At 36.0% G+C, this 13,069-nt stretch overlaps 1 protein-coding gene across 3 annotated transcripts in view; it reads right to left on the minus strand.

The window, feature by feature from the left end:
• LOC128247586 (uncharacterized) overlaps positions 1–13,069 on the minus strand; it is an 84,597-nt gene that overhangs the window by 8,816 nt on the left and 62,712 nt on the right. The window contains exon 1 of one of the 3 annotated variants that reach the window (XM_052967075.1): positions 5,710–5,759. The exons of the other annotated variants lie outside the window; for them this stretch is intronic. Within the exon in view, the coding sequence (XP_052823035.1) occupies positions 5,710–5,744 (35 nt within the window). The 5' untranslated portion in view covers positions 5,745–5,759. Of the gene's footprint in view, positions 1–5,709; positions 5,760–13,069 lie in introns of those variants that run through there. 3 annotated transcript variants of the gene reach the window in all.

Genomic DNA, 13,069 nt, shown 5'->3' on the forward strand with positions numbered 1-13,069 from the left:
ATGCTAGACCACTGGTTTTAATTGATTAATTTCAATTTCTACCCTCATTAATTAATTTTAAATAATTGATGTTCTCATACCGGTAAATTTAGCTGCGAGAGTTTATTAACTGCAGAATTATTTCCGGACTTAGCGCGCCAGATTGAAGACATTTGAAAGGATACACTGAATGTAATTTGCAGAACTCTACACGTGTTCCTCTATAGATGGACGTCTTGTGTCTAGTTCTGGAAGTTATATTCTCATATCGACAGACTTACGCTGACGATCCTGCAGATATTTACTTATGTAAATTTTAACAGGTGAAACCATGTTTTCGTAGGTTAATCGTTTTTTTAATTTAGTATTTTTTTCATTTGTCTTGCCCGTTTACAGTCTGTTGTATCGCTAAAGTTTTTACTGAGAACATATTTCTTTCGTGGTTAGATGATTCGGCATCTATTTCTGGCATATAGGGATCAACATTTGCTGGTCATTCCTCTTATTTTTGTATGTAATATATATATATATATATATATATATATATATATATACACGGGTTGGATACAATGATGGAAACACCTTAAAATTTCAAACAAATGTACTTTAATATGGGGTAGGACCATCTTTGGCAGTAATTACAGCTTGAATATTTGAATATTACCAGGTATGGACACGTATAAAGTTCGAAATGTTTTCCAAAGGAATTTTTGTCCATTCTTTATCTAAATCTGTCCCCCGTTCTTGTAGCGACGATGGCGGAGGATATCGACTCCTTACTTGTTTTTCTAAAATGCACCATAAATGTTCAATAATATTGAGATCTGGAGACTGTGGTAACCAGATAAAATGTCGAACTTCACTGGAATGTTCCTCGCACCATTCAGTAACAAATTTAGCTGAGTGAATTGGTGCATTATCAACCTGAAAGATTGCGTTTCTCTCCGGAAACAGTTCCGCAACCATAGGACAAATTTGATCAGATAAAATGCTTAAATAGTCTTGACTATTAATTCTGCCATGAAGGGACAACATTGAGCCGGCGGATTTCCAAGATATAGGCCTCCAAATCATCAGAGATCCTCCTCTACGTTTAACAGTTAGAAGGAGGCAGTCTGATTCAAATGATTCTTTTGGATGTCTCCACACGTATATTCGGCTGTCGGTCGGAAATAAGGTAATGGATGACTCCTCCGAGAAAATTATATTCTTCCAATGCTGTAGGGACCAATTCTGTAAGTTTTTACTCCACTCTAAACACTGTGCAACGTTTGTTTTTGAAAGTAGTGGTTTTCTCATTGCAACCCTCTCATGAAATCCGGCTTTGTGCATCTCTCATCGAACAGTTTTTGTGGAACTTGGGTTCTCGAGGTTGTCATTAAGCTCTACAGTAATTTTGAGAACTGTGCTTTTGTGATCCTTTCCAACAATTCGCGTAAGAGTCCGACGGTCCCTATATGAATGTTTTGGTTTTCTTGCGGAGTCTTGTTTCGACGAGGAGGTTTTTCCCTCTTACTCAAAAGCTGTCATTATTTTCGAGATAGTACTTCTTGATACATCAAATATTTCGGCTGTTTTCTTTACGCTAGCGCCTGCCATACGAGCACCAACAATTTGACCTCTCTGAAAGTACGAGAGATCTGTTATTTTAATGAATTTTAATTATCTTTTTCTGATGATTTCTGAAAAGAAACAACAATTTCAGCAAAACATATTAAGCAACACTAATAATAAATCAAGAAGCATAAAAATAAACAAGCTTTTGATGGTTTTGTAGATATTTCACAATTAGGATGCTATGATATTAGGTGTTTTCATTATGTTGTCCAACCCCTGTATATGCGTGTATACTGGCAAGAAGGAAAAACGCCTCACAGTATTTTTTCTTGCTTCTATGCATACTGAGGATATATCGGTGTGCATTCTGTGTATCGACAAAATGGAAAAAAATCAACATGCTTTTCTTTAACCCTAGTGTAGTTCTGATGATCAACAACATTCCAATCATGACTCTCCCGTCTTTTTATAAGTAACTACGACTATATTATCCACTATGTCCAAATTTATTTAATGTGAGATTTGGTTTTATTTGGCTTGTATTTTTAGCAAGTCAGATGACTACAAAATCTCTCTAATATTCTGTAATTTACACTGGAGTAGGTTCAATGGATTAATTACTTCACTCCTGAACAACAGGTTGATAAAACTATTCTTCCTATCAAAAGAAACGAGTATAAAGACATATATTCAAAAGCAGTGAATATATCTAGAACTTAAATGTTCTTGTGTAAAAGAATAATTAACTTTTACTCATTATATTAAGAGTATAAAGATGAATATCATCTGAAATATCTAACAAAATACACAAGCATCAGTTACTCCATTTATTTAATGTCTTTAGTGATGCTACTACAATAATAAAATTTATATATTAAATGATCATACCACACGTAGAAGATGAGCTGAAAACGCAGCAACACAATACAGCTACATATTCTGGATATCTTTTTTCCAATACTAAAGCTTAATAATTTGCAGGAATGCTTTGTGTTTCTTTCGCTACTCCAAATTATGTTATGTTACTCAAGTTGTTTTTTTTGTTTGTTTGTTATAGAACGTCATTTCATTCTCCAACTCCGTCTTTGTGACTAGTAAAATCAGCAACACGATCATTTTAAGTCAGTCGATTTTTACATCCATTCATGTTGCATGTTGTCATACAACATGAAACCATTGAGAGTTTATTAACTAACTCACCACTCCCATGTTTCTCTAATATTAATAAAGACATTTTGTTTACTGCAACTAATGCCTCTTCATATTTTAGCTGTAAACTGTTCCAACCGTAAAACGTTTATGTTCCTTTCCAATATCGTTATTATTTCTTTCGTCTTTTGCCAACTTTCTTTCCATAACTATCATTTTTTTGCATCTTGAAATAATTTGATCAAATTTCATATTTTCGTTTTCATGGATATAACATTCTATAAATTTTCCCCTCAAAGTTTTACTCGATTCAAATTTTTTTCCAGTTTGCCTTTTCCGTATTTTACTTCATGTAAGACAAAATTGTTTTTACCGACTTCAAATGAATAGTGCTAGGTGTGAAAACGTTAAGAGAAGTATATCTGTTGTGTTGGTATAAATGTATGAGTTTTGTAGTTTACTATACATACTAAAACACATATTTTGCTATTGATTACATTAAATATACCATATTGTATCAATTTTTTTAACGTGCATCCTTTTATGATTTTTTACCCTGTCTTCGAGCAAATATTCTATATATTTTCTGTAGTGGAAATCATTTGGTGCTGTATTCGCCAAATATATTTCAAAGATAGTTTTATGAAATTCAGATATATGTGTTTGGAAACATTTAGTTACTATTCCAAAAAAGAACTTCTCTAACTTTTTCTTTGTTCAATGTAGTATCCTGAATTTAGTTTAACATTGTTTCCAAGTTCTTTAAGGTAAGTAAACTTACATTTTAAAAACCGTATTTGTAAGGATTGATATTCCACAATCGAATGGTTAAAAGTTAGAACACTGATCAAATACTTTTTTGATAAAGAAACTTGACCAAGACTTCTCCATAATAATGGTTTCAAATTTTGGTACAAGACCAGTAGTTTTTGAGGGGATGGGGAAGTTGATTACATCGATCAAAGTACTTGACTGGTACTCATTTTATCGACCCGAAAAGAAGAACGCAAACATCCCTCGGTAGAAAGACTTCCCCATAACAATAGCAACGATATGAATTATAATCTATTGAAAAGACTCAACGGAGTTTCTCTATCTGTTAAAGTAATGTAGTCCTAGATACACTATTCTCAAAAACACGTGTGGTGATGTCTAGAAAGAACTTGAACATTGGTTGACTCAATAAAAGTTGAAGTGCAATTAAACAACATTATTTCTTTTTATGTTATTTAGTCACAGATCAGACCTGATCATGTAGGATGAAGAAGTACTCCAGCCGTGACTATCCCGTCTTGTTTTGAGGTATAGCGTATCTAGAACAACACTACTACCGACAACAAAACAACTACAATAAAATCAATAACTGCAAGATTGTACCGTTCATCACCACTGGAAAACAAAAGCAAGGCCATAATGCATGTCTTGTTATAATGACTGTCAGTCGATGAGGTGAGTAACACACAAGAGAGAACCTTACTGTATAAACGCACCGATAACAGGGAGTGAAAACTTACAATAACTAACTCTAAAATAGACATAGAAACACCTGCCTGGAAGATGTATGAACTGTACTGGGATGTGTTTCTATAAATGCAGTACGGGAGGACGATGATGACAATGCTTAGTCAGTACAAGGAGGTTATGGGATTCAATATCCTTCCTTAATAAAGTAGAACATGATTACTTACAGAGTCCTATGCACCTGCAAATTTTAGTTTACCTCTCCGAAGAATGCGAGTGGTGGATGATAACTGAAAAAAAGCTCATAAGATATACCTGCTGCAAGATCGCTTTTTGTCGTTACCAACACCTCTGAATCCAATAACAAAAAACGTCACAGTAGCAACAGCCGTATGAGAAATAACACTCAGTATTCTGATAAGAAAAAGCAGCAGCATCAACAAAAAACAACTTCTAAAATCAAATCTTGCAAATAAAACAGAAGTGCCCTTTCCAAAAACCGAACAACATTCATATGCAACCTGATATGCAGGAACAAGCACAAACGCCATCCGCGAGACCAGAATTTCCGAAACACATCCACTGGTCATCCTTTTGACCTCTTTCGATCAGCCAGCTTTCAACAGCATGGTAGGATTGTTTCAGAAAAACTTGGGTCTAGAGATGAGCATGATACTTTTTGATTCGGAGTTGGTGGTCCTGGATGTAAAAAACAACGATTGGCATTGATGTTTTCAAGCTAGTGCTGTTTACGCCCGGGCACGTGATGAACGACCGAATTTCTTCAGATATCTTGAGACATTTCTTAGAAAACAGTACTCATTAGTGTCACTAGTTGACTAAAGTGGCATATTGGAAACATGTAGGCATTCAGTGAGAACGAGACAAAGGTTGCAAAATCTCGAAGACTAACCAGTTCCAACTGTCTGAGAAGTAGCATCTAAATTTCACGAATATACACATGCAAACCCGGAAAAACCATTCAAGTGGCAACAAATTCGGTTACTTGGTGAAAAATATCCCGAAATTTATGATCTGCTTGGTCAGTAGAAAGAGATATGGTTAACAAAAGATCAACAGGCTTTTCGAGTACAGAAAGCTTTCAAGGATTAGATTAGCGAATAATTTAAGCGGGAATTGTCGGGTGCTACCATAAGCAACAGATGTGGGGTCTAATAAAAAGAGAAATATTAGACCAACATATTAGTCCGGATAAGGAAACAGTGAACTAAGAAGAGTGAACTTTCTTACCAACTTCGACGGTTAGGGTCAACTATTACCAGGAGAAGTAAAGTGTTGTAAAAGGTTAACGACATATGAGTTACGGGAGGTACTAAGTGAATGTGCGAGGGACAAAACAGCGGTTTAGATTGTTCGCCAAACAAACATTATTGTCACATACGAAACTTGTTCGCTATTGTATTTGTATACGTCTGTTGCAGCTTCAAGCAAACTAAAATCATTCTTAGTTGCATGAGTTGTTAATAATTTCAACTTAATGTCTTTGTTAAAATCAATGTTAAAGATTTTGGCCAAAGTACCTGTAAAAATGTTAGCACTTACCCTCTGTTGTGTAGTCGATTCCACACAGTCCTCATTGATTGCTAGTAAAGCCGTCCAGATCAGAGGCCTCTACCGAGAGACAGACAAAAGAGAGCTATGTTTTTAAATGCAGTCGCCATCTTAGTAAGGCTGTCAGACATTATGGAAATCAGGATGGTCGACAAATTGAATGAATATGAAGTAGTTACGGGAGTACGCAAGGAAGCGAGCTGGCAGAAATGTTAGCACGCCGGGCGAAATGCTTAAGGTATTTCGTCAGCTGCCACGTTCTGAGTTCAAATTCCGCCGAGGTCGACTTCGCCTTTCATCCTCTCGGGGGTCGATTAAATAAGTACCAGTTACGCAGTAGGGTCGATATAATCGACTTAATCCGATTGTCTGTCCTTGTTTGTCCCCTCTGTGTAGCCCCTTGTTGGCAGTAAAGAAATGAGTTACGGGAGTACGCATTAGTCAAGTGACAAGTCATTCGATTTATGGAGATACATATCCCCTGAACTTAAGGTCTGGTTGAAATGTTTGGGGCTTAGATGTGTTCACACCTTAGGTTGTGAGGAATTGAGACGCAGTTAAAGCCAGACTTCCTTGACTTACTCAATAACACGTTGAGAGTCTGAGAAGTCGGGTAGAGCTAGCGAGCGTCTAAATCGCTTTCGCAATGAATTACCACCTCATATCCGCGTCTTACGTAGACGGTATCTGACCAGAAGGAGTCACCAGTTAAGTATAGAAGGAGAGTTTCTCTCCGATAAATGTATTGAAAGATGGGTGAGAAAATCGAATTACTGTGGCTGATGTACCAGTATGCAGATACACACAGACACACGCATATATATATATATATATATATATATATATATATATATGCAACTACATATGCACACACAACTCACGCACAACTGCACACGCACAACTCACACACACACACATACACACAACTCACATATACAAACACATACGCACATCACGCGAGCACAAGCACAGATGCACACACACACACACACACACACACACACACACACACACACACACACACACACACACACACACACACACACACACACACTCACACACACACACGCACGCACAGGCAAGCACAATGTCCTTCACATTCAGAAAAGTTATGTTTCGATATGCTGAAATTTATAAATGTTTGTTTTTATATGAAGAAGACGCATGTGACTCCACATTTCGTATAGAGTTCCTTATGAACTAATGTTCTATTAAACGTCTAATCTAACATACCGCCAATATGTTAAACACCTATATATTACATTATCTATCTATCTATCTATCTATCTATCTTTATACATGTCTATTGATTTTCACGCCGCAAAGTTTTGTGATACATGTTTTGCTAGAATTTGGTAACAAAATCGAATCAGACCTTTAAATGGCTTGCATTTGTGATATTCTAAATGAATATTTGTAAATATTTAAACACAACAGTTTTCCGTTTCACTTTCCGTGATACACCTTGCTTTGTTCAATTTACTGTCATTTACAGCTAGCTGGCGGGAAGAAGTAGCAAGCAACAACTTCCTTGTTACATGCTGAAAGAAGTCAAATCAATTACTGATGATGCAGCTGTCATAAAGTTCAGATAAAATCACTATAAGGTTATTGTGGGTGTAGGAAACAGTTGATAGCAAGAAAGCTTATTGTGAATCTTAGAAAATAATTCTTATGAAATGAATAAATATCAATTTATTAAAGAATAGCAATAGAGCAATTAAATGCTGAATTTATTACTGTACTTACTAGTTTTGCGGCCGTGATTTAACTTCAAAGAAAGGCAATGAATATAAAAATAACAAAACAGTAATAGAGACAACAGCGGCGATGACGGCGATGACGACGATGACAGCAACAACGATAGCATAAAACCCAAAGTAAAATAAAGCACCACGAAACTAAAGCAAGAATGAAATAATGTAGACATAAATGTTATAATTTGTCTTCGTTCGAATTTGTTTAGAATTGCTAATTATATGAATTATATTTCTTATTTGCAATGATTTACTTGGAGAAGAAAGTTACTGCAAATTGTTGTTTAGTTCGAGGTTAGCTATTACCATAGGCTTTCCAGCTGTGACTATTTCGTCTTTCATGTAAAGACATTGCACGTGGGACCGCACTAGCTAATGTGCCTGAATTTCTTTTCTAAAACGGTAGAATGCGATTTTGTGCAAGTTTGGCTGCTGTTTCTAGTAAGTCAGTGTCCACCCATTGATTAGTATTGGTTGAAGTAGCATTATTTTATTACTTTAAAATACAGACGTAATGGTGAATAAAATGTTTGGAGCTGTGTTTAGAGAGATTAACTAAATGTGGGAAGAGGTCAATTAATGACGTGTGACATCTGGATGGCGAACAGGGTAAAGATGGTAATATGCCGGATTAAACGATTTAACTGTATTTAGTTCGTGTTGTTTTGTCTTAATTCTGACTTAAAATTCTGTTGAATGATTCTAGTAGTAGTAATAGTAAAGAACAAGAACTACTACTACTACTACTACTACTACTACTACTACTACTAAACACAGCCTTATAATAAGAGAAAAAAACCTAACGTGGTTCTGTTGCAATTGTGAATTGGGATAAAATCTCGTAAAAAAATGATTTCATTCAGTTTTAGAAGTTGATATAAAATCGAACAAACTCTTTCTAATGTCTGAGAAGTGGGGGATACAACTCATTAATATAAATTAGTTTTACAAAATAATTCATATCAGTTTTATCTTATTCTAATTCATAATAACAATACGTGATAAATTTAGAAAATTTTATGGTGAATAGTAGGATCCGCAGTTAAAACATGTTATATACAATACTAGTGTAATTAAATTTCCCGAATAGAAATTGGATGAAAATATGTGAGTCAGCTACCTTAAGAATAATGAACCGTAAGAAGTAGTTTTTACATTGAATCCTTATTATAGAATATTGATAATCTTCCCTCTTCGTAGTAACCCACATCTCATTTGCGTATAAGAGCTCAGGTAGGATGGTGCTATTGAAAAGTCTGGCTCGTATGGTATTGTCCAGTTCTGATTTGAGCACATCTTTTATTGAGGTAAACACCTTCTAACTAGCCCTTATTCTTTTCGAGATTTCAGCATCTATTTCTCGGCGTATGTCCATTTTGTGCTCTAAGTAGATGTACTCCTTTACCTCCTCCATTTCATCACTTCCAACCTCTATTCGGCTCTGTGCTACATCTTTGGACCGCGTGGTTTTTTTCTTTCCATGTGGTTCATTTTAAGGCCTACTGGGTGTCCAGCTCTGTCTGTATGGTCTGCAGCTGATTTGTGACTTCCGCGTTGAGTACAATATAATTTGCGAATCGGAGATGAGTAGCTCGCAGTTAATGTTCACGCTTTCTGCCCAGACAATGTCCATGATGACCATTTCTAGACATACGGTAAAGAGCTTTAGCGAGATGGGACTTCCTTGTTTGACGCCGTTCCAAACTGGAACTCTTACTGGTGGCGATGGCAGAGCTATATCAATTGTACATACTGAGTTCGCATCTTTGAGCAGTTTGTGTATTGCGCCTCGACATATTGCATTTTCAGAGATTTCAGCAATGCATTCATTTCGACGCTATCACCTAATAGCTTTGCAGAGAACAGAATACTTTAGGCTATCTTTCATGTTCCTCCTCATAGTTTTTTTCGTTTCTCTAATATTTTCTTTGTCTCTTCTGTCAGGGTCCGGCTAGCTTGCAATTCTCACCCTCTACACACAACTTTAATTTTCTGGACCAGTGAATTGTAGTGCTCGTCAAGCTTTTCAAGTTGACTCCAAACTTTCCTCTTGATAGCATTCTGCAACTGCGTCACATCGAAGGCCTTGAGTGTTGAGTCTTCATTGAGATGTGAAGAGCTTTTCTCTCTTTCTTTGTCGACCACGATTTAGTCAATCTCATTTTTATACTGAGCGGCTCCAGATTGCTTCCTGAATAGATTGTTCCCAATGTTTAGTATTCTTGCCGCTGCCATGGTAATCAAACCTACTCTTTCGTTTCCCGATCCATATTTTCCAACATATTTCTCGTCTTGCCACCCTATTTCAACCTTTTCTACGAGAGCATATTCGAAATTAAACAATTCGAGAACGTAGTGGCGTGAACGATGGGATCGCAGAATACCGAAAGTACAAACTCTGCTTGGCCGGAGATGTCGTAAGGTTCACATACAACAGGTGGATCCCCACAGCTACCGAGTGATATCCAAGAGATCGAAAAAGGCCACTTGGAAGACATCTACAACAATGAGAAGATTTAATTAAATGATTTGGAACAAGATGGAAAAGAATGACGCAATGAAGAAAGAACTGGAAACTTATCGTAACCAGCGATGTATAAAAACATCTGATAGCCTGGGCGATACAGTGACACAGTGATTATAGAATATGAGAATGATAGAAATACCACTTTGGGACAACATTCCTGTATTGTAATAGAAAAATATCCATAGTGTATTAGCTGAGCTACCTTTATAGGCGTAGGAGTAAAATAAAGTGCTCTGTTTAAAGATATATTATACTTTCTCGTAGAGAAAGTTGGATGTTTCACAACACATCTTCATAGACAAAACTGACGTGCTTTCAGATCAACTCCATTCCTCTCTTGTATTTATAACGTTAACAGACTTCTTCACTTGTTAGCTACTCAAGGATAAATCTATGCTGTAATTTTAATTTTAAACGATGCATAGTTCATTGAAATGTATTATTTTGGATTCTTTCTAATGAATTGGAGGCATCGATCATTCTTAGAAGTTAATCATGTCTGACACTATAAACAACATAAATGCTTGTATAACTGTAATATAAGATGCAGTTAACAGCTAATTATTACAGTCAGAGTATTTGAATAGATAGAGAAAATCTTCATTCATTCTTTCCTCCATCATTCTTCTGAAACTTCTTTCTCTTAAAACGACTATAATCGCCTTAATACTAATTAACAACTGTAGAATTTTCAGTTATTACGTTACTGCTTATTTAACCTGATTATAACCCTGAGGTCGTCATGACTTTCCTATGATTGTAATATAATGAATGTTTCTTTTTCAGTTAGAATTTAAAGGAAGAATTTTGTACCATTGGTTTCAAATTTTGGCATCAATTTCGGGGAGGGGTTAGTTGATCAAATCGACCCAATGCTCAATTAGTGCGTCTTTTATCAACCACACCGAAAGGGAGAAAGGCAAAGTCGACTTCAGCGGAATTTGAACTCAGAACGTAAAGACGGACGAAGCGCCGCCTAGCATTTTGCCCGGCTTGCTAACGATTCGGCTAGTTCACTGCCGGAATCAAATATACACGGTTTCTGAGTACGATGGGGCTCGAATGTTTCCCTTACTGTCATATTCATCCACAGAAATAGCGCTACTAAATTTATAATATCGACTTAATCTCCTTAATTTTTATATTTCGATTTCATTTTTGGCTTCTATCTATAACTATAAAAGAGAGTTTGTGAGTTTGTGTGTGTGTGTGTGTGTGTGTGTGTGTACGTGTGCGTGCGTGTGTATGCGTGTGTGTGTGTGCGTGCGTGCGTGCGCGCGTGCGTGCGTGTGCTCGTATGTTCCTTATGCATTTCAAACCTGAGTTGCCGATTTTCATGTAAGGGGTATCAAAAGATTCAGTAAGGTTTTGGTTACCAACTAAACTATATTTTCATTCACATATTTGCATTACAAAAATTTAACATTATCATTTTTCTTTTAGTCACCTATTGACATTTTATATCACCACCATAATGACGATGACGTCACATTTTCTATATGCGTATGTTCGCACGCTCGTTACCTACGTTGGGCCGATGACTGACAAGTATGTGTGTGACGGTGTATGTATCTGTCAGTATACATACATTTTTGTGACGACTGACACACACACACACACACACACACACACACACACACATCTAAAGACAGAGACAGATACAAACAGGGACAAAGATAGGCTTCACATGTGCATTAATGCACGTGTGTGTGTCTCTTAGTTTATGTATGCAACTTCCCCTCTCCCCAACAGTGAAACACGTGGATATTGAAAGTTCACTTGCAGCTTGGACATCAAACAAACAACAACGTTCACTTTCAAGAACTACCAACATGAACATTTGCTTCATTTAACACCACTCACAATACTCTCAAATATATCTGTTTCAAGATAATTTTTCTTTAACACTCCTTGTGTTCTTCATCACTGTGAGTGTCAACGTCGCACAACCTTTTTACTGCGTTACTCAGTATTTTTTTACAGGCTATAATGTTACACAGTTCAAAAACAGCATCTTCCTTTTTATTCACTTTGTTCAGCGTTCGTTTCAAAATTATAAAATAAATTATTTTTGTATGTAAGATTGAATTTTCTTGGACTTTCACTTACTTCACCGTGACATTCATTCAATCGTGAATTTTAAAACTTTTAGTACATGTTCCAAATAAATGTTGACTTTCTGTACTTTCTTACATTAGTGACGCATATTAACTTATGATAAATTGCTATTTTTTTTATAGCCTAACTATGCTACAAAAGTATGTTTTGCACCTATATTGACTACATTTCGTTTCGCTTGAACTGCGTGTGTGTACCTTTTGCTATTTTCAATATCGATTCTATGAGTGTGCGTTTCTGCGTTCGTTACGTCTATAGAACATTTTACGCTGTTTTAATGAGCCTACATCTAATGAAGTAGCAATCCTTTATGGTTGGTGATCTCCATGAAAATCATGATATTCTCATTCGTGTTCAAGATAACAACCTTAAACATGTTTCACAGATTCATCCCTCTTATGATGCTCTCTAGTATAATCTTATTCTGTAGAATGGACAAGATGGGTATTATTTTAATATTCCTCGGATTGAGCTTGCAACAGGATAGCCAATTACAAACAAAAGGGCCTCTCTCTCTCTCTCCACACACACAAAATATGAAACACATTTCGGCGCCAAAAATTGCAATGGGAAAATCTATTTGGGATTATATATATATTATATCCGGTGATTTTAAGAAGTAAGAAAAAGATATTTTGTTAATATTAAACTTTTACTCCGTTTCACACAAACAGGCAAAAACTCTAATGTGTTTTTTTTTAGATGAATTTATCGTTTGTTATCTCTCCACACACTTCGTTACCACTAACTTCTATAACCTCTGCATTTTCACTTATTTATTTCAAACTTCTTTGAATTTTCAATATAATGTAATCCACACTCTCTCGAAAACATATTTCTGTAAAATATTATCTAAAATTATGGGTAAAGAAAGAAATAGCAAAAAATATTTGAAAATGGGGGTGGTGGTGAAATTTCCGTGGGTTTCATCCCACCCCACCCCACCCCA

Source organism: Octopus bimaculoides, chromosome 4 (genome assembly GCF_001194135.2).
Source record: "Octopus bimaculoides isolate UCB-OBI-ISO-001 chromosome 4, ASM119413v2, whole genome shotgun sequence".
NCBI lineage: Eukaryota > Metazoa > Mollusca > Cephalopoda > Octopoda > Octopodidae > Octopus > Octopus bimaculoides.